The following is a 22,708-nucleotide window of genomic DNA, read 5'->3' as shown; positions in this document are numbered from 1 at the left end:
TTGGAGTTTGCCAAAAGGCACCTAAATACTCTCAGGCCATGAGAGACAAGATGCTCTGGTCTGATGAAACCAAGACTGAACTCTTTGGCCTGAATGCCAAGCGTCACGTCTGGAGGAAACCTGGCACCATCCCTACGGTGAAGCATAGTGGTGGCAACATCATGCTGTGGGGGTGTTTTTCACCGGCAGGGACTGGGAGACAAGTCAGGATTGAGAGAAAGATGAACAGAGTAAAGTACAGAGAGATCCTTGATGAAAACCTGCTCCAGAGTGCTCAGGACCTCAGACTGGGGCGAAGGTTCAACTTCCAACAGGACAATGACCCTAAGCACACAGCCAAGACAACGCATGAGTGGCTTCAGGACAAGTTTCTAAATGTTCTTGAGTGGCCCAGCCAGAGCCCGGACTTGAACCCGATCGAACATCTCTGGAGAGTCCTGAAAATAGCTGTGCAGCGACACTCCCCGTCCAACCTGACAGAGCTTGAGAGGATCTGCAGAGAAGAATGGGAGAAACTCCCCAAATACAGGTGTGCCAAGCTTGTAGCGTCATACCCAAGAAGACTCAAGGCTGTAATCGCTGCCAAAGGTGCTTCAACAAAGTACTGAGTGAAGGGTCCGATATTTCAGTTATTTATTTTTAATATATTTGCAAGCGTTTCTAAAAAACAGTTTTTGCTTTGTCATTATGGGGTATTGTGTGTAGATTGATGAGGGGAAAAAACTATTGAATCAATTTTAGAATAAGGATGTAATGTAACAAAATGTTGAAAAAGTCAAGGGGTCTGAATGCACAGTATATTACCAGTGATATCAGTACTGAAATGAAGGTGAAGAACCAAGCGGACACTAACCTGATGATTTGAGTCAGGACCATTCCTCTCTGAGTCTGTGTGGGGGGATAGGAAACAATTAGAAATTCATCACACACACACACACACACACGCACACGCACGCGCACGCGCACGCACACGCACGCGCACGCACGCACGCACGCACGCACACACACACACACACACACACACACACACACACACACACACACACACACACGACACACACACACACACACACCTGTGCTCTCCATTGGAGAGTCAGCCACTGTGTTCTCAACCTCAACTGGCTTTGACATCCTGATTTCTATGAGGAAGAGACAGGGAGAGACAGAGACAGTGAGAGAGAGACAGAGAGAGAGAGAGACATAGATAGAGACAGAGAGACAGTGAGAGAGACATAGATACAGAGAGAGAGAGACAGAGAGATGTAGAGAGAGAGAGAAAGACAGAGAGATGTAGAGAGAGAGACAGAGACAGAGAGACAGAGAGACATAGAGACAGAGAGACAGAGAGACAGACAGAGAGAGAGAGACAGACAGAGAGATGAAGAGAGCGAGAGAGACAGAGAGAGACATAGATAGAGAGAGACAGAGAGACAGAGAGAGAGAGACAGAGAGATGTAGAGAGAGAGAGAGACCGAGAGACAGAGAGAGAGACATAGATAGAGACAGAGAGACAGAGAGAGAGAGACATAGATAGAGAGAGACAGAGAGATGTAGAGAGAGGGAGAGAGAGAGATGTAGAGAGAGACATAGAGACAGGGAGACAGAGAGAGAGAGAGACAGAGAGATGAAGAGAGCAAGAGAGAGGCAGAGAGACAGAGAGAGAGACATAGATAGAGAGAGAGAGAGACATAGATAGAGACAAAGAGACAGAGAGACAGACAGACAGAGAGAGACAGAGAGAGAGAGAGAGAGGGGGAGGGAGAGAGAGACAGAGAGACAGGGAGACAGAGCAAAAGAGATACAGAGAAATACAGAGGTAGAGAGACAGAGAGAGAGAGGAAGAGAGACAGAGACCGAAAGAGAGAGGGAGGGAGAGAGTGACCGAGAGAGGGAGACCGGGGGGTAGAAAGGAGAGAGACGGAGAGAGCAGATGATTAGGTTTAATGACTAATGACATGTGAGTCAGCATGTTCAGGTTCAGTTGAAGCATTATACAGATAATCACATAGCAATAGAAAAAAGAGAAAGTGCAAATGTTTTTGGTTGATGTTACAGCGCTGAAATAGGTGCTGAAATATGATGTCACACCGCAGTATTGGCTTTTGTATATGCGGTGATATGTTTTGCTGTGCAGCCTCCATTCATTCTTTCCTATATGTACAGAGGTGTTTGTTTGGTCTAACAATAGGTGCTACAGAGGTTTGAGTGGGAACAGAACCCTACTAGACACCTCTATACTGATGTTACTCACTGTAGTGTCATCATTACACCACACCACACCCCACCCCGCTATACTACACCACAACACTTCCTCCTTCCTCTCCTCTCCTCTCCTCTCCTCTCTACTGTACAGACAGTCAGTCAGGGCTGGGACTGTCCCCATAGACAGAGAGTCGAGGGGTGTGAGGGGGAGGGTGAGAGGGAGGGAAAGAGAGAGGAGGAACAGGGGGTGGAATGGGAGAGTGGGTTGGGGCTGGTAGAACGATTTAAAGAGATAGAGAGCGAGAGAGGGGCGGTGAGGTGTACACAATTCACTGTAAATAAAATCTGATATTGAAGTGAACTTATGTTAAGTTAATTATTTTAAAGAAAGTTACCGTAACAGATGTTTCATTTGGCAGTTACTGTATTAACTACCGCTTATTTTGTGAGAAGCCACAATATCTACACAGACACTGGTCTTTGCTGACACACTCCCTCCCTCACACCAACTTCCCTTTTATGAAAACATGCAAATCCACCCAACGAACAACTAATTATATCTGCCACCTGCATTATTAAAAACATTCCTCTCTCTCTCTCTCTCCCCCTTCCTCACAGTTCTCTCTATCACTTCTCCCCCCCATCTCGTTCTCTCTCTCGGTTCCAGTATATAGGATGAGTGCTCAGAGTAACATAAATGCTTCTTTTTTTAATCTCAAAGATGACTAAATCCAGTTGAACTTTTTGAAGTCATAACAAAACTAAACTGTGAAACGACAACACAAATTAACAAATACAACCAACAGACTAAGTAAGCTACTATGTTCGTAACAGGTTATTATCTACAGTACCAGTCAAAAGTTTAGAAACACCTACTCCTTCAAGGGTTTTTCTTCATTTTTACTATTTTCTACATTGTAGAATAATAGTGAAGACATCAAAACTATGAAATAACACATATGGAATCATGTAGTAACCAAAAAAGTGTTAAACAAATCAAAACATATTTTAGATTTCAGATTCTTCAAAGTAGCCACTCTTTGCCTTGATGACAGCTTTGCACACTCTTGGCATTCTCTCAACCAGCTTCATGCGGTAGTCACCTGGAATGCATTTCAATTAACAGGTGTGCCATGTTAAAAGTGAATTTGTGGAATATCTTTCCTTCTTAATGCGTTTGAGCCAATCAGTTGTGTTGTGACAAGGTAGGGGTGGTATACAGAAGATTGCCCTATTTGGTAAAATCCCAGTCCATATTACGGCAAGAACAACTCAAATAAGCAAAGAGAAACGAGAGTCCATCATTACTTTAAGACATGAAGGTCAGTCAATCCGGAAAATGTCAAGAACTTTGAAAGTATCTTCAAGTGCAGTTGCAAAAACCATCAAGCACTATGATGAAACTGGCTCTCATGAGGACCACCACAGGAAAGGAAGACCCAGAGTTACCTCTGCTGCAGAGGATAAGTTCATTAGAGTTACCAGCCTCAGAAATTGCATCCCAAATAAATGCTTCAGAGTTCATGTAACATACACATCTCAACATCAACTGTTCAGAGGAGACTGTGTGAATCAGGCCTTCATGGTTGAATTGCTGCAAAGAAACCAATACTAAAGGACACCAATAAGAAGAAGAGACTTGCTTTGGCCAAGAAACACAAGCAATGGACATTAGACCGGTGGAAATCTGTCCTTTGGTCTGATGAGTCCAAATTTGAGATTTTTGGTTCCAACCGCTGTGTCTTTGTGAGACGCAGAGTAGGTGAACGGATGTATGGTTCCCACCCTGAAGCATGGAGGAGGAGGTGTGATGGTGTGGAGGTGCTTTGCTGGTGACACTGTCTGTATTTAGAATTCAAGGCACACTTAACCAGAATGGCTACCACAGCATTCTGCAGCGATACGCCATCCCATCTGGTTTGCGCTTACTGGTACTATGATTTGTTTTTCAATAGGACAATGACCCAAAAACACACCTCCAGGCTGTGTAAGGGCTATTTGACCAAAAAGGAGACTGATGGAGTGCTGCATCAGTTGACCTGGTCTCCACAATCACCCAACCTTTAATTCTTTATTAATCTTTTATTTAACTAGGCAAGCCAGTTAAGTACAAATTCTTATTTACAATGAGATCCTAGGAACAGTGGGTTGGTTAACTGCCTTGTTCAGTGGCAGAACAACAGATTTTAACCTTGTCAGCTTGGAGAACTGATCTAGCAACCTTTCAGTTACTGACCCAACGCTCTAACCACTAGGCTACCTGCCACCCCGACCTCAACCCAATTGAGATGGTTTGGGATTAGTTGGACCGCAGAGTGAAGGAAAAGCAGCCAACAAGTGCTCAGCATATGTGGGAACTCCTTCAAGACTGTTGGAAAAACATTCCTCCTGAAGCTGGTTTAGAGAATGCCAAGAGTGTGCAAAGCTATCATCAAGGTAAAGGGTGGCTACTTTGAAGAATCTCAAATGTAACATATATTTTGATTTGTTTAACACTTTTTTGGTTACTACATGATTCCATATGTGTTATTTCATAGTTTTGATGTCTTCACTATTATTCTACAATGTAGAAAATAGTAAAAATAAAGAAAAATCCTTGAATGAGAGGGTGTCCAAACTTTTGACTGGTACTGTATATGAGTAATGGCATAGCACTACAGAGACTTCCCTTGTATTGGCCTCTGAGCTATGGAGCAGGACCAGAGTATGTGAGTGGAGGGGAGCTGAGCGTGCCCAATTTAACTGGAGCCTGGAGCGAGATTCCCAAAGGCTGGAGTGTTGGCCTTCTAGCCCGCTTCAATTTAGCTTCAACAGTGTTCCAGTAGCGCTCACTTCAGGAGCTCAGGGCCTGCCCGGCCCAGCATGCATTTGTCTGCTGCTATAGTCCCTTGCTTTAGCTACTGTCATGGAGTTTGCTAAATATTTTCATTAAAAAACTGATCAAACAAACAGGTGCAAAATCAAGGTGACAAAGATGAGGACCAAGAGCAAGAGAGGGACTGTGGAGATGTAATGTCCACAACAAAGATGAGGACCAAGAGCAAGAGAGGGACTGTGGAGATGTAATGACCACAACAAAGATGAGGACCAAGAGCAAGAGAGGGACTGTGGAGATGTAATGACCACAACAAAAGAATCATTGTGGAATCTGAAAAGACACATATCCTGAAAGCATGATGGTGTACTTATTACGTGCACATGCTAAAAGAAAGGAACGAGGTGGGTACATAACTAAGTGTACCATTGTAGCAAAGTAATTTTTTATACGTTTCCTTAATTTTTGTTCTACTATCTATACAAATCGGCCATAATTGATTTTGGCCCAATAGGCCCGGCATATTCCAACTTTTAAGGAGCTTTCCGTTTTGATTGGGTTATTTTGCCTGAAAACCTTTAGGATTACCTATAGAAAAAAACCACTCTGCAGCCCATCCCAGCCTGGGGTGGCCAAAAGGGTGTTTAGCATCCCAAGTGGCTCTGCAAGTGTGGAGAGGGTATTCTCCGCTGCTGCCCTGCTCTCCAGGCACCATCGCATGAGCCTGAAGCCACAAACTCTGGTCAAACTGGTGATTCTAAAAATGAAATCAAAGGCAATGAATTCAAAGCCTAATAAGGCATTTTTTGTTTAATTCTTAAGTTAGTCACAGCCTATATGCACAATTTATAGAGTATAATGATTTAATACAACAAAATGTTATTTAAATGTTGAGCGCTTAATGTCATTGACTCCCTACCAGCCTAGTGTGTCGCGCTCGCAAATGCTTCACAATGTATTTCTTTGTAGGCTATAGCCTAGAAATAATTAAATAATATAGCCTAAATAATTCATTTCCGTTCCTTCTTAGGCTCCCTGTCTGGCCCCTGACCTATTTAGAGTGTTTAGATGCTGTTTAATATGACATGTAGCCTATTTAAAATTATGAGCGCTTTTCACATTCCCCTTTTCATGTTTATTAAAATACTTTTCATTCAAATCATTTGGTTTGGTAGGTCACATACTCTGAGCAGGACCACTTACCAACCAATAGGAGGCAGTAGTGAGACACTGAACACATTTACCAACAATTACTATGGATGAGGTTATTATTATTTGTTATTTTTTTATTTAACTAGGCAAGTCAGTTAAGAACAAATTCTCATTTACAATGATGGCCTACCCCGGCCAAACCCTAACCCGGACAACGCTGGGCCAATTGTGCACCACCCAATGGGACTCCCAATCACAGCCGGTTGTGATACAGCCTGGAATCGAACCAGCGTCTGTCTTGACGCCTCTAGCACTAAAATGCAGTGCCTTAAGACCGCTGCGCAACTCTGGAGCGCAGCAGTCTTAGGCTTATTATTGACATGTAGTGTATTGAATAGCAACAGGGCTATTCAATACCAGGCCTCAATGTCTGTAGAGCTGCTGGGGTTCATTTCTCCACAGTAGTTCAATGATTGATTCATGTTGTTGATTGGCCAGAGAGTCCACTTGCCTGGAGACCCAGGTCTGAATCAGTTAAACCAAACCAATGAAAACCATCGAGGCCCAGATGTCTGAACAAGCTATATCCAGGCTGGTTAACACAGAACAGAGGAAGGTAGGGGCAGTATATTGAACAAGCTATATCCAGGCTGGTTAACACAGAACAGAGGAAGGTAGGGGCAGTATATTGAACAAGCTATATCCAGGCTGGTTAACACAGAACAGAGGAAGGTAGGGGCAGTATATTGAACAAGCTATATCCAGGCTGGTTAACACAGAACAGAGGAAGGTAGGGGCAGTATATTGAACAAGCTATATCCAGGCTGGTTAACACAGAACAGAGGAAGGTAGGGGCAGTATATTGAACAAGCTATATCCAGGCTGGTTAACACAGAACAGAGGAAGGCAGGGGCAGTATATTGAACAAGCTATATCCAGGCTGGTTAACACAGAACAGAGGAAGGTAGGGGCAGTATATTGAACAAGCTATATCCAGGCTGGTTAACACAGAACAGAGGAAGGTAGGGGCAGTATATTGAACAAGCTATATCCAGGCTGGTTAACACAGAACAGAGGAAGGTAGGGGCAGTATATTGAACAAGCTATATCCAGGCTGGTTAACACAGAACAGAGGAAGGTAGGGGCAGTATATTGAACAAGCTATATCCAGGCTGGTTAACACAGAACAGAGGAAGGTAGGGGCAGTATATTGAACAAGCTATATCCAGGCTGGTTAACACAGAACAGAGGAAGGCAGGGGCAGTATATTGAACAAGCTATATCCAGGCTGGTTAACACAGAACAGAGGAAGGCAGGGGCAGTATATTGAACAAGCTATATCCAGGCTGGTTAACACAGAACAGAGGAAGGCAGGGGCAGTATATTGAACAAGCTATATCCAGGCTGGTTAACACAGAACAGAGGAAGGTAGGGGCAGTATATTGAACAAGCTATATCCAGGCTGGTTAACACAGAACAGAGGAAGGTAGGGGCAGTATATTGAACAAGCTATATCCAGGCTGGTTAACACAGAACAGAGGAAGGTAGGGGCAGTATATTGAACAAGCTATATCCAGGCTGGTTAACACAGAACAGAGGAAGGTAGGGGCAGTATATTGAACAAGCTATATCCAGGCTGGTTAACACAGAACAGAGGAAGGTAGGGGCAGTATATTGAACAAGCTATATCCAGGCTGGTTAACACAGAACAGAGGAAGGTAGGGGCAGTATATTGAACAAGCTATATCCAGGCTGGTTAACACAGAACAGAGGAAGGTAGGGGCAGTATATTGAACAAGCTATATCCAGGCTGGTTAACACAGAACAGAGGAAGGCAGGGGCAGTATATTGAACAAGCTATATCCAGGCTGGTTAACACAGAACAGAGGAAGGCAGGGGCAGTATATTGAACAAGCTATATCCAGGCTGGTTAACACAGAACAGAGGAAGGCAGGGGCAGTATATTGAACAAGCTATATCCAGGCTGGTTAACACAGAACAGAGGAAGGCAGGGGCAGTATATTGAACAAGCTATATCCAGGCTGGTTAACACAGAACAGAGGAAGGCAGGGGCAGTATATTGAACAAGCTATATCCAGGCTGGTTAACACAGAACAGAGGAAGGTAGGGGCAGTATATTGAACAAGCTATATCCAGGCTGGTTAACACAGAACAGAGAAAGGTAGGGGCAGTATATTGAACAAGCTATATCCAGGCTGGTTAACACAGAACAGAGAAAGGCAGGGGCAGTATATTGAACAAGCTATATCCAGGCTGGTTAACACAGAACAGAGGAAGGTAGGGGCAGTATATTGAACAAGCTATATCCAGGCTGGTTAACACAGAACAGAGGAAGGCAGGGGCAGTATATTGAACAAGCTATATCCAGGCTGGTTAACACAGAACAGAGGAAGGCAGGGGCAGTATATTGAACAAGCTATATCCAGGCTGGTTAACACAGAACAGAGAAAGGCAGGGGCAGTATATTGAACAAGCTATATCCAGGCTGGTTAACACAGAACAGAGGAAGGCAGGGGCAGTATATTGAACAAGCTATATCCAGGCTGGTTAACACAGAACAGAGGAAGGCAGGGGCAGTATATTGAACAAGCTATATCCAGGCTGGTTAACACAGAACAGAGGAAGGCAGGGGCAGTATATTGAACAAGCTATATCCAGGCTGGTTAACACAGAACAGAGGAAGGCAGGGGCAGTATATTGAACAAGCTATATCCAGGCTGGTTAACACAGAACAGAGGAAGGCAGGGGCAGTATATTGAACAAGCTATATCCAGGCTGGTTAACACAGAACAGAGGAAGGTAGGGGCAGTATATTGAACAAGCTATATCCAGGCTGGTTAACACAGAACAGAGAAAGGTAGGGGCAGTATATTGAACAAGCTATATCCAGGCTGGTTAACACAGAACAGAGAAAGGCAGGGGCAGTATATTGAACAAGCTATATCCAGGCTGGTTAACACAGAACAGAGGAAGGCAGGGGCAGTATATTGAACAAGCTATATCCAGGCTGGTTAACACAGAACAGAGGAAGGTAGGGGCAGTATATTGAACAAGCTATATCCAGGCTGGTTAACACAGAACAGAGGAAGGCAGGGGCAGTATATTGAACAAGCTATATCCAGGCTGGTTAACACAGAACAGAGGAAGGCAGGGGCAGTATATTGAACAAGCTATATCCAGGCTGGTTAACACAGAACAGAGAAAGGCAGGGGCAGTATATTGAACAAGCTATATCCAGGCTGGTTAACACAGAACAGAGGAAGGCAGGGGCAGTATATTGAACAAGCTATATCCAGGCTGGTTAACACAGAACAGAGGAAGGCAGGGGCAGTATATTGAACAAGCTATATCCAGGCTGGTTAACACAGAACAGAGGAAGGTAGGGGCAGTATATTGCTTGTGACAGTCAGGAGTTTTTTTTCTACAAACACAGGGTCTGCTAGGGGAAGCAGTGGTCAGACAGAAAAGCCCATTGGCTGTTCCTCACCAATGACATGCACTTCAGATCTAACCACAGGAAGGATCCCTCTAAAATAGACAGATTTTCTCCATATCTTAATTTAGTCTGAACAACTCAGATATGAGGAAGCAATTCAATTAATCAACAACAGAAAAAATGGAGAAGTCCCAAAAGTGCAAACCAAAAGCTAAATCGGCACACCCCAAAGAGTTTCAGGTCTGTTTGAGAGATGACAGTGTTAGTGATACAGTATATAGTGTAGTGTGGGAAGACAGTGTTAGTGGTATGTAGTGTAATGTGGGAAGACAGTGTTAGTGGTATGTAGTGTGGGAAGACAGTGTCAGTGGTATGTAGTGTAGTGTGGGAAGACAGTGTTAGTGGTATGTAGTGTAGTGTGGGAAGACAGTGTCAGTGATATGTAGTGTGGGAAGACAGTGTTAGTGATATGTAGTGTAGTGTGGGAAGACAGTGTTAGTGGTATGTAGTGTAGTGTGGGAAGACAGTGTCAGTGATATGTAGTGTGGGAAGACAGTGTTAGTGGTATGTAGTGTAGTGTAGTGTGGGAAGACAGTGTTAGTGGTATGTAGTGAAATGTGGGAAGACAGTGTTAGTGGTATGTAGTGTGGGAAGACAGTGTTAGTGATATGTTGTGTGGGAAGACAGTGTCAGTGATATGTAGTGTGGGAAGACAGTGTTAGTGGTATGTAGTGTAGTGTAGTGTGGGAAGACAGTGTTAGTGGTATGTAGTGAAATGTGGGAAGACAGTGTTAGTGGTATGTAGTGAAATGTGGGAAGACAGTGTTAGTGGTATGTAGTGTAATGTGGGAAGACAGTGTTAGTGGTATGTAGTGTAGTGTGACAAGAGAGTGTTAGTGGTATGTAGTGTAATGTGGGAAGACAGTGTTAGTGGTATGTAGTGTAATGTGGGAAGACAGTGTTACTGATATGTAGTGTGGGAAGACAGTGTTAGTGGTATGTAGTGTAATGTGGGAAGACAGTGTTACTGATATGTAGTGTGGGAAGACAGTGTTAGTGGTAAGTAGTGTCGTGTGGGAAGACAGTGTTAGTGATATGTAGTGTAATGTGGGTAGACAGTGTTAGTGGTATGTAGTGTGGGAAGACAGTGTTAGTGGTATGTAGTGTAGTGTGGGAAGACAGTGTTAGTGAAATGTAGTGTGGGAAGACAGTGTTAGTGGTTTGAAGTGTATTGTGGGAAAAGAGTGTTAGTGGTATGTAGTGTAATGTGGGAAGACAGTGTTAGTGGTATGAAGTGTATTGTGGGAATTGAGTGTTAGTGGTATGTAGTGTAATGTGGGAAGACCGTGTTAGTGGTATGTAGTGTAATGTGGGAAGACAGTGTTAGTGGTATGTAGTGTAGTGTGGGAAGACAGTGTCAGTGATATGTAGTGTGGGAAGACAGTGTTAGTGATATGTAGTGTAGTGTGGGAAGACAGTGTTAGTGGTATGTAGTGTAGTGTGGGAAGACAGTGTCAGTGATATGTAGTGTGGGAAGACAGTGTTAGTGGTATGTAGTGTAGTGTAGTGTGGGAAGACAGTGTTAGTGGTATGTAGTGAAATGTGGGAAGACAGTGTTAGTGGTATGTAGTGTGGGAAGACAGTGTTAGTGATATGTTGTGTGGGAAGACAGTGTCAGTGATATGTAGTGTGGGAAGACAGTGTTAGTGGTATGTAGTGTAGTGTAGTGTGGGAAGACAGTGTTAGTGGTATGTAGTGAAATGTGGGAAGACAGTGTTAGTGGTATGTAGTGAAATGTGGGAAGACAGTGTTAGTGGTATGTAGTGTAATGTGGGAAGACAGTGTTAGTGGTATGTAGTGTAGTGTGACAAGAGAGTGTTAGTGGTATGTAGTGTAGTGTGACAAGAGAGTGTTAGTGGTATGTAGTGTAATGTGGGAAGACAGTGTTAGTGGTATGTAGTGTAATGTGGGAAGACAGTGTTACTGATATGTAGTGTGGGAAGACAGTGGTAAGTAGTGTCGTGTGGGAAGACAGTGTTAGTGATATGTAGTGTAATGTGGGTAGACAGTGTTAGTGGTATGTAGTGTGGGAAGACAGTGTTAGTGGTATGTAGTGTAGTGTGGGAAGACAGTGTTAGTGAAATGTAGTGTGGGAAGACAGTGTTAGTGGTTTGAAGTGTATTGTGGGAAAAGAGTGTTAGTGGTATGTAGTGTAATGTGGGAAGACAGTGTTAGTGGTATGAAGTGTATTGTGGGAATTGAGTGTTAGTGGTATGTAGTGTAATGTGGGAAGACCGTGTTAGTGGTATGTAGTGTAATGTGGGAAGACAGTGTTAGTGGTATGTAGTGTAGTGTGGGAAGACAGTGTCAGTGATATGTAGTGTGGGAAGACAGTGTTAGTGATATGTAGTGTAGTGTGGGAAGACAGTGTTAGTGGTGTGTAGTGTAGTGTGGGAAGACAGTGTCAGTGATATGTAGTGTGGGAAGACAGTGTTAGTGGTATGTAGTGTAGTGTGGGAAGACAGTGTTAGTGGTATGTAGTGAAATGTGGGAAGACAGTGTTAGTGGTATGTAGTGTGGGAAGACAGTGTTAGTGATATGTTGTGTGGGAAGACAGTGTCAGTGATATGTAGTGTGGGAAGACAGTGTTAGTGGTATGTAGTGTAGTGTAGTGTGGGAAGACAGTGTTAGTGGTATGTAGTGAAATGTGGGAAGACAGTGTTAGTGGTATGTAGTGAAATGTGGGAAGACAGTGTTAGTGGTATGTAGTGTAATGTGGGAAGACAGTGTTAGTGGTATGTAGTGTAGTGTGACAAGAGAGTGTTAGTGGTATGTAGTGTAGTGTGACAAGAGAGTGTTAGTGGTATGTAGTGTAATGTGGGAAGACAGTGTTAGTGGTATGTAGTGTAATGTGGGAAGACAGTGTTACTGATATGTAGTGTGGGAAGACAGTGGTAAGTAGTGTCGTGTGGGAAGACAGTGTTAGTGATATGTAGTGTAATGTGGGTAGACAGTGTTAGTGGTATGTAGTGTGGGAAGACAGTGTTAGTGGTATGTAGTGTAGTGTGGGAAGACAGTGTTAGTGAAATGTAGTGTGGGAAGACAGTGTTAGTGGTTTGAAGTGTATTGTGGGAAAAGAGTGTTAGTGGTATGTAGTGTAATGTGGGAAGACAGTGTTAGTGGTATGAAGTGTATTGTGGGAATTGAGTGTTAGTGGTATTTAGTGTAATGTGGGAAGACCGTGTTAGTGGTATGTAGTGTAATGTGGGAAGACAGTGTTAGTGGTATGTAGTGTAATGTGGGAAGACAGGGTTAGTGGTATGTAGTGTAGTGTGGGAAGACAGTGTCAGTGGTATGTAGCGTAATGTGGGAAGACAGTGTTAGTGATATGTAGTGTAGTGTGGGAAGACAGTGTTACTGATATGTAGTGTGGGAAGACTGTGTTAGTGGTATGTAGTGTGGGAAGACAGTGTTAGTGGTATGTAGTGTAATGTGGGAAGACAGTGTTACTGATATGTAGTGTGGGAAGACAGTGTCAGTGATATGTAGTGTAGTGTGGGAAGACAGTGTTAGTGGTATGTAGTGTGGGAAGACAGTGTTAGTGATATGTAGTGTAGTGTGGGAAGACAGAGTTAGTGGTATGTAGTGTAATGTGGGAAGACAGTGTTAGTGGTATGTAGTGTAATGTGGGAAGACAGTGTTAGTGATATGTAGTGTGGAAAGACAGTGTTAGTGGTATGTAGTGTGGGAAGACAGTGTTTGTGCTATGTAGTGTGGAAAGACAGTGTTAGTGGTATGTAGTGTGGGAAGACAGTGTTAGTGGTATGTAGTGTAGTGTGAGAAGACAGTGTCAGTGATATGTAGTGTGGGAAGACAGTGTCAGTGATATGTAGTGTGGGAAGAAAGTGTTAGTGGTATGTAGTGTGGGAAGACAGTGTTAGTGGTATGTAGTGTGGGAAGACAGCGTTAGTGATATGTAGTGTAGTGTGGGAAGACAGTTTTACTGATATGTAGTGCGGGAAGACAGTGTTAGTGGTATGTAGTGTGGGAAGACAGTGTTAGTGGTATGTAGTGTAATGTGGGAAGACAGTGTTACTGATATGTAGTGTGGGAAGACAGTGTTAGTGGTATGTAGTGTGGGAAGACAGTGTTAGTGGTATGTAGTGTGGGAAGACAGTGTTAGTGGTATGTAGTGTAGTGTGAGAAGACAGTGTCAATGATATGTAGTGTGGGAAGACAGTGTCAGTGATATGTAGTGTGGGAAGAAAGTGTTAGTGGTATGTAGTGTGGGAAGACAGTGATAGTGATATGTAGTGTAGTGTGGGAAGACAGTGTTAGTGGTATGTAGTGTAATGTGGGAAGACAGTGTTAGTGTTAGGTAGTGTAGTGTCGGAAGACAGTGTTAGTCGTATGTAGTGTAATGTGGGAAGACAGCATTAGTGATATGTAGTGTAGTGTGGGAAGACAGTTTTACTGATATGTAGTGCGGGAAGACAGTGTTAGTGGTATGTAGTGTGGGAAGACAGTGTTAGTGGTATGTAGTGTGGGAAGACAGTGTTACTGATATGTAGTGTGGGAAGACAGTGTTAGTGGTATGTAGTGTGGGAAGACAGTGTTAGTGGTATGTAGTGTGGGAAGACAGTGTTACTGATATGTAGTGTGGGAAGACAGTGTTAGTGGTATGTAGTGTAATGTGGGAAGACAGTGTTAGTGATATGTAGTGTAGTGTGGGAAGACAGTGTTACTGATATGTAGTGTGGGAAGAAAGTGTTACTTATATGTAGTGTGGGAAGACAGTGTTAGTGGTATGTAGTGTGGGAAGACAGTGTTACTGATATGTAGTGTGGGAAGACAGTGTTTGTGGTATGTAGTGTAGTGTGGGAAGACAGTGTTACTGATATGTAGTGTGGGAAGACAGTGTTAGTGGTATGTAGTGTAGTGTGGGAAGACAGTGTTACTGATATGTAGTGTGGGAAGACAGTGTTAGTGGTATGTAGTGTAGTGTGGGAAGACAGTGTCAGTGGTATGCAGTGTATGCAGTGGTATTTAGTGGAAAGACAGTACCGTGCAGTTTCAAAGAGGCCTCACTGCTGCTCGATCATCCTATTTTTCCAACTTAATTGAGGAAAATAAGAACAATCCAAAATTTATTTTTGATACTGTCGCAAAGCTAACTAAACAGCAGCATTCCCCAAGAGAGGATGGCTTTCACTTCAGCAGTAATAAATTCATGAACTTCTTTGAGGAAAAGATCATGATCATTTGAAAGCAAATTACGGACTCCTCTTTAAATCTGCGTATTCCTCCAAAGCTCCGTTGTCCTGAGTCTGCACAACTCTGCCAGGACCTAGGATCAAGGGAGATACTAAAGTTTTTTAGTACTATATCTCTTGACACAATGATGAAAATAATCATGGCCTCTAAACCTTCAAGCTGCATACTGGACCCTATTCCAACTAAACTACTGAAAGAGCTGCTTCCTGTGCTTGACCCTCCTATGTTGAACATAATAAACAGCTCTCTATCCACCGGATGTGTACCAAACTCACTAAAAGTGGCAGTAATAAAGCCTCTCTTGAAAAAGCCAAACCTTGACCCAGAAAATATAAAAAACTATCGGCCTATATCGAATCTTCCATTCCTTTCAAAAATGTTAGAAAAAGCTGTTGCGCAGCAACTCACTGCCTTCCTGAAGACAAACAATCTATACGAAACGCTTCAGTCTGGTTTTAGACCCCATCATAGCACTGCGACTGCACTTGTGAAGGTGGTAAATTACCTTTTAATGGTGTCAGACCGAGGCTCTGCATCTGTCCTCGTGCTCCTAGATCTTAGTGCTGCTTTTGATACCATTGATCACCACATTCTTTTGGAGAGATTGGAAACCCAAATTGGTCTACACAGACAAGTTCTGGCCTGATTTAGATCTTATCTGTCGGAAAGATATCAGTTTGTCTCTGTGAATGATTTGTCCTCTGACAAATCAACTGTAAATTTCGGTGTTCCTCAAGGTTCCGTTTTAGGACCACTATTGTTTTCACTATATATTTTACCTCTTGGGGATGTCATTCGAAAACATAATGTTAAATTTCTAGGTCCCAAGAAACAAAGAGATCTTCTGTTAAATCTGACAATTCATCTTGATGGTTGTACAGTCGTCTCAAATAAAACTGTGAAGGACCTCGGCGTTACTCTGGACCCTGATCTCTCTTTTGAAGAACATATCAAGACTGTTTCAAGAACAGCTTTTTTCCATCTACCTAACATTGCAAAAAGAAGAAACTTTATGTCCACAAATTATGCAGAAAAATTTTGCCATGCTTTTGTTACTTCTAGGTTGGACTACTGCAATGCTCTACTTTCCGGCTAGCCGGATAAAGCACTAAATAAACTTCAGTTAGAGCTAAATACAGCTGCTAGAATCCTGACTAGAACCAAAAAAATTGATCTTATTACTCCAGTGCTAGCCTCCCTACACTGGCTTCCTGTTAAGGCAAGGGCCGATTTCAAGGTTTTACTGCTAACCTACAAAGCATTACATGGGCTTGCTCCTACCTATCTTTCCGATTTGGTCCTGCCGTACATACCTACATGTACGCTACGGTCACAAGACGCAGGCCTCCTAATTTCCCTAGAATTTCTAAGCAAACAGCTGGAGGCAGGGCTTTCTCCTATAGAGCTCCATTTTTATGGAATGGTCTGCCTACCAATGTGAGAGATGCAGACTCGGTCTCAACCTTTAAGTCTTTACTGAAGACTCATCTCTTCAGTGGGTCCTATGATTGAGTGTAGTCTGGCCCAGGAGTGTGAAGGTGAACAGAAAGGCTCTAGAGCAACAAACTGCCCTTGCTGTCTCTGCCTGGCTGGTTCCCCTCTCTCCACTGGGATTCTCTGCCTCTAACCCTATTACAGGGGCTGAGTCACTGGCTTATTGGTGTTCTTCCATGCCGTCCCTAGGAGGGGTGCGTCACTTGAGTGGATTGAGTCACTGACGTGGTCTTCCTGTCTGGGTTGGCGCCCCCCCTTGGGTTGTGCCGTGGCGGAGATCTTTGTGGGCTATACTCGGCCTTGTCTCAGGATGGTAAATTGGTGGTTGAAGCTTTCCCTCTAGTGGTGTGGGGGTTGTGCTTTGGCAAAGTGGGCGGGGTTATATCCTTCCTGTTTGGTCCTGTCTGGGGGTATCGTCGGATGGGGCCATAGTGTCTCCTGACCCCTCCTGTCTCAGCCTCCAGTATTTATGCTGCAGTAGTTTATGTGTCGTGGGGCTAGGGTCAGTCTGTTATATCTGGAGTATTTCTCCTGTCTTATCCGGTGTCCTGTGTGAATTTAAGTATGCTCTCTCTAATTCTCTCTTTCTCTCTTTCTTTCTTTCTCTCTCACGGAGGACCTGAGCCCTAGGACCATGCCTCAGGACTACCTGACATGATGACTCCTTGCTGTCCCCAGTCCACCTGGCCGTACTGCTGCTCCAGTTTCAACTGTTCTGCCTGCGGCTATGGAACCCTGACCTGTTCACCGGACGTGCTACCTGTCCCAGACCTGCTGTTTTCAACTCTCTAGAGACAGCAGGAGTGGTAGAGATACTCTCAATGATCGGCTATGAAAAGCCAACTGACATTTACTCTTGAGGTGCTGACTTGTTGCACCCTCGACAACTGTGATTATTATTATTTGACCATGCTGGTCAATTATGAACATTTGAACATCTTGGCCATGTTCTGTTATAATGTCCACCCGGCACAGCCAGAAGAGGACTGGCCACCCCTCATAGCCTGGTTCCTCTCTAGGTTTCTTCCTGGGTTTTGGCCATTCTAGGGAGTTTGTCCTAGCCACCGTGCTTCTACACCTGCATTGCTTGCTGTTTGGGGTTTTAGGTTGGGTTTCTGTACAGCACTTTGAGATATCAGCTGATGTAAGAAGGGCTATATAAATACATTTGATTTCATTTGATTAAGGTGGGAAGACAGTGTTAGTGATATGTAGTGAAATGTGGGAAGACAGTGTTAGTGGTATGTGGTGTAGTGTGGGAAGACAGTGTTAGTGATATGTAGTGTGGGAAGACAGTGTCAGTGATATGTAGTGTTGTGTGGGAAGACACTGTCAGATGTAGTGTAATGTGGGAAGAAAGTGTTAGTAGTATGTAGTGTAATGTGGGAAGACAGTGTTAGTGGTATGTAGTGTAATGTGGGAAGACTGTTAGTGGTATGTAGTGTAATGTGGGAAGACAGTGTTCGTGGTATGTAGTGTAATGTGGGAAGACAGTGTTAGTGGTATGTAGTGTAATGTGGGAAGACAGTGTTAGTGGTATGTAGTGTAATGTGGGAAGACAGTGTTAGTGGTATGTAGTGTAATGTGGGAAGACAGTGTTAGTGGTATGTAGTGTAGTGTGGGAAGACAGTGTTAGTGATATGTAGTGTAATGTGGGGAGACAGTGTTAGTGGTATGTAGTGTAGTGTGGGAAGACAGTGTTAGTGGTATGTAGTGTAATGTGGGAAGACAGTGTTGGAAGTATGTAGTGTAGTGTGGGAAGACAGAGTTACTGATATGTAGTGTATTGTGGGAAGACAGTGTTGGTGGTATGTAGTGTAGTGTGGGAAGACACTGTCAGATGTAGTGTAATGTGGGAAGGAAGTGTTAGTGGTATGTGGTGTAGTGTGGGAAGACAGTGTTAGTGGTATGTAGTGTAATGTGGGAAGACAGTGTTAGTGATATGTAGTGAAATGTGGGAAGACAGTGTTAGTGGTATGTGGTGTAGTGTGGGAAGACAGTGTTAGTGGTATGTAGTGTGGGAAGACAGTGTTAGTGATATGTAGTGTGGGAAGACAGTGTCAGTGATATGTAGTGTTGTGTGGGAAGACACTGTCAGATGTAGTGTAATGTGGGAAGAAAGTGTTAGTGGTATGTAGTGTAATGTGGGAAGACAGTGTTAGTGTTATGTAGTGTAATGTGGGAAGACAGTGTTAGTGGTATGTAGTGTGGGAAGACAGTGTTAGTGATATGTAGTGTAATGTGGGAAGACAGTGTTAGTGGTATGTAGTGTAATGTGGGAAGACAATGTTAGTGGTATGTAGTGTAATGTGGGAAGACAGTGTTAGTGGTATGTAGTGTAATGTGGGAAGACAATGTTAGTGGTATGTAGTGTAATGTGGGAAGACAGTGTTAGTGGTATGTAGTGTAATGTGGGAAGACAATGTTAGTGGTATGTAGTGTAATGTGGGAAGACAGTGTTAGTGGTATGTAGTGTAATGTGGGAAGACAGTGTTAGTAGTATGTAGTGTAGTGTGGGAAGAGAGTTTTAGTGATATGTAGTGTAATGTGGGAAGACAGTGTTAGTGGTATGTAGTGTAATGTGGGAAGACAGTGTTAGTGGTATGTAGTGTAATGTGGGAAGACAGTGTTGGAAGTATGTAGTGTAGTGTGGGAAGACAGAGTTACTGATATGTAGTGTATTGTGGGAAGACAGTGTCAGTGATATGTAGTGTAATGTGGGAAGACAGTGTTAGTGGTATGTAGTGTAGTGTGGGAGGACAGTGTTAGTGGTATGTAGTGTGGGAAGACAGTGTTAGTGATATGTAGTGTAATGTGGGAAGACAGTGTTAGTGGTATGTGGTGTAATGTGGGAAGACATTGTCAGTGATATGTAGTGTAATGTGGGAAGACAGTGTTAGTGGTATGTGGTGTGGGAAGACAGTGTTAGTGGTATGTAGTGTAATGTGGGAAGACAGTGTTAGTGGTATGTGGTGTAGTGTGGGAGGACAGTGTTAGTGGTATGTAGTGTAGTGTGGGAAGACAGTGTTAGTGGTATGTAGTGTAGTGTGGGAAGACAGTGTTAGTGGTATGTAGTGTTGGAAGACAGTGTTAGTGGTATGTAGTGTGGGAAGACAGAGTTAGTGGTATGTAGTGTAATGTGGGAAGACAGTGTTAGTGGTATGTAGTGTAGTGTGGGAAGACAGTGTTAGTGGTATGTAGTGTAGTGTGGGAAGACAGTGTCAGGGGTATATAGTGTAGTGTGGGAAGACAGTGTTGGTGGTATGTAGTGTAGTGTGGGAAGACAGTGTTAGTGATATGTAGTGTAATGTGGGAAGACAGTGTTAGTGGTATGTAGTGTAATGTGGGAAGACAGTGTTAGTGGTATGTAGTGTAATGTGGGAAGACAGTGTTAGTGGTATGTGGTGTAGTGTGGGAGGACAGTGTTAGTGGTATGTAGTGTAATGTGGGAAGACAGTGTTAGTGGTATGTAGTGTAGTGTGGGAAGACAGTGTTAGTGGTATGTAGTGTGGGAAGACAGTGTTAGTGGTATGTAGTGTAATGTGGGAAGACAGTGTTAGTGGTATGTAGTGTAGTGTGGGAAGACAGTGTTAGTGGTATGTAGTGTAGTGTGGGAAGACAGTGTCAGGGGTATATAGTGTAGTGTGGGAAGACAGTGTTGGTGGTATGTAGTGTAGTGTGGGAAGACAGTGTTAGTGGTATGTAGTGTAATGTGGGAAGACAATGTTAGTGGTATGTAGTGTAATGTGGGAAGACAGTGTTAGTGGTATGTAGTGTAGTGTGGGAAGACAGTGTCAGGGGTATATAGTGTAGTGTGGGAAGACAGTGTTAGTGATATGTAGTGTAATGTGGGAAGACAGTGTTAGTGGTATGTAGTGTAATGTGGGAAGACAGTGTTAGTGGTATGTAGTGTAGTGTGGGAGGACAGTGTTAGTGGTATGTAGTGTAGTGTAATGTGGGAAGACAGTGTTAGTGGTATGAAGTGTAGTGTGGGAAGACAGTGTTAGTTATATGTAGTGTGGGAAGACAGTGTTAGTGGTATGTAGTGTAGTGTGGGAAGACAGTGTTAGTGGTATGTAGCGTGGGAAGACATTGTCAGTGATATGTAGTGTAATGTGGGAAGACAGTGTTAGTGGTATGTAGTGTAGTGTGGGAGGACAGTGTTAGTGGTATGTAGTGTGGGAAGACAGTGTTAGTGATATGTAGTGTAATGTGGGAAGACAGTGTTAGTGGTATGTGGTGTGGGAAGACAGTGTTAGTGGTATGTAGTGTAATGTGGGAAGACAGTGTTAGTGGTATGTGGTGTAGTGTGGGAGGACAGTGTTAGTGGTATGTAGTGTAATGTGGGAAGACAGTGTTAGTGGTATGTAGTGTAGTGTGGGAGGACAGTGTTAATGGTATGTAGTGTGGGAAGACAGTGTTAGTGGTATGTAGTGTGGGAAGACAGTGTTAGTGCTATGTAGTGTGGGAAGACAGTGTTAGTTGTATGTAGTGTGGGAAGACAGTGTTAGTGGTAGGTAGTGTAGGGTGGGAAGATGGTGTTACTGATATGTAGTGTGGGAAGACAGTGTTAGTGGTATGTAGTGAGGGTAGTAGTGTATATACAGTGTTAGTGGTATGTAGTGAGGGTAGTAATGTATATACAGTGTTAGTGGTATGTAGTGAGGGTAGTAGTGTATATACAGTGTTAGTGGTATGTAGTGAGGGTAGTAATGTATATACAGTGTTAGTGGTATGTAGTGAGGGTAGTAGTGTATATACAGTGTTAGTGGTATGTAGTGAGGGTAGTAGTGTATATACAGTAGCCTGGTGTTATGCTAGTGTATCATGGTGTGTTGTATGTCTCTCTCACTTCCCCCCTCTACTTCCCCTAGCTCACACCATCTTGAACGCAGAGTGCTAAACCCAACACTTACTGTCAGTGAGACTATTAATATTACTCTAATGCTTTCTCACTCACTGTCACTCTGTCACACAAACTGACATTTTAGTCATTTAGCAGAGCCTCTTATAACAGAAATTAGGGTTAAGTGCTCGCAGATTTGAACCAGCGACCTTTGGGTTACTGACCCAATGCTCTTAACTGCTAGGCTACCTGTCACCCTACTTACACACACACACACACACACACACACGCACACATACGCACACACACACACGCACACGCACACATACGCGCGCACACACACACGCACACGCACACACTGTCAATATATCTATAGGTGCTGTAATAATACTAACATAATAATACTAACATAATAATACTAACATAATAATACTAACATAATAATACTAACATAATAATACTAACATAATAATACTAACATAATAATACTAACATAATAATACTAACATAATAATACTAACATAATAATACTAACATAATAATACTAACATAATAATACTAACATAATAATACTAACATAATAATACTAACATAATAATACTAACATAATAATACTAACATAATAATACTAACATAATAATACTAACATAATAATACTAACATAATAATACTAACATAATAATACTACTCACCCCCCGTGACAGTGACAAAACTGCAGTAGCTGAAGTTTTCTGGTGGTGGTTTAGATACATGGTATCTTTACTCTGATACATAAGGAACGGCTCAGTAGGCCCATAATATTGTACTATCGCAGCACTGGCAACATTCTCTGTGATTACATCAAACCGTCATGAACTGCCCCACTGTAAGACACATAACTACTGATACATGTCAGCCTTTATAGTCTCTCCTCTTGCTGCCGTTGGAACAAGACAAGCTATTCTCAGAAGCCTTACCACCACCTAACTAATATGTGTATGTATGTGCCATAGAAATGGATATCTATTTTGTATTTAACCTTTATTTAACTAGGCAAGTAAGTTAAGAACAAATTATTATTTACAATGACAGCCTACCAGGGAACAGTGGGTTAAACTGCCTTGTTCAGGAGCAGAACGACAGATTTTTACCTTGTCAGCTCAGGGACTCGATCTAGCAACCTTTCGGTTACTGGCCCAACACTCTAACCACTAGGCTTCCTGCCGCCCTGAAATAGGATAGGACAGTCTCACAAACTGTACTGTATACTGCTGTATACGGTTGCGTAGTGCACAGCATGACATGCTTTGCCATTACATGTTCTATGCATTCTGTTTCTATGGTGTGTTCTCCCAGGGGTATTTTGGGTGAAACTGACCTCAACTGAACCTTCACTTCCTGCTGAAGGAGATCACTGTGGTGCCAAGGGGGGGTCTGGGAAATGAAGTCTACTGATGAAACTTTTAAACTTCCCATTCATATTTCACTA

General features: G+C 43.1%; 1 protein-coding gene across 8 annotated transcripts in view; it reads right to left on the bottom strand.

Annotated features, from left to right (window-relative positions):
* The window catches only part of LOC106576414 (POU domain, class 2, transcription factor 2), a 101,695-nt gene that overhangs the window by 17,677 nt on the left and 61,310 nt on the right, over positions 1-22,708 (bottom strand). For all 8 annotated transcript variants that reach the window (XM_045700498.2, XM_045700486.2, XM_045700458.2 and 5 more), the window contains exons 2-3: positions 1,074-1,139; positions 854-888 (exon numbers count right to left, since the gene is read on the bottom strand). In XM_045700498.2, the coding sequence (XP_045556454.2) occupies positions 854-888; positions 1,074-1,139 (101 nt within the window). The remainder of the gene's footprint in view (positions 1-853; positions 889-1,073; positions 1,140-22,708) is intronic.

This window comes from Salmo salar, chromosome 02, assembly GCF_965601325.2.
Source record: "Salmo salar chromosome 02, fSalSal1, whole genome shotgun sequence".
NCBI classification, from domain to species: domain Eukaryota; kingdom Metazoa; phylum Chordata; class Actinopteri; order Salmoniformes; family Salmonidae; genus Salmo; species Salmo salar.
Note: the sequence above shows the minus strand (reverse complement) of the source record. Positions and strands in the feature narration are given on the sequence as shown.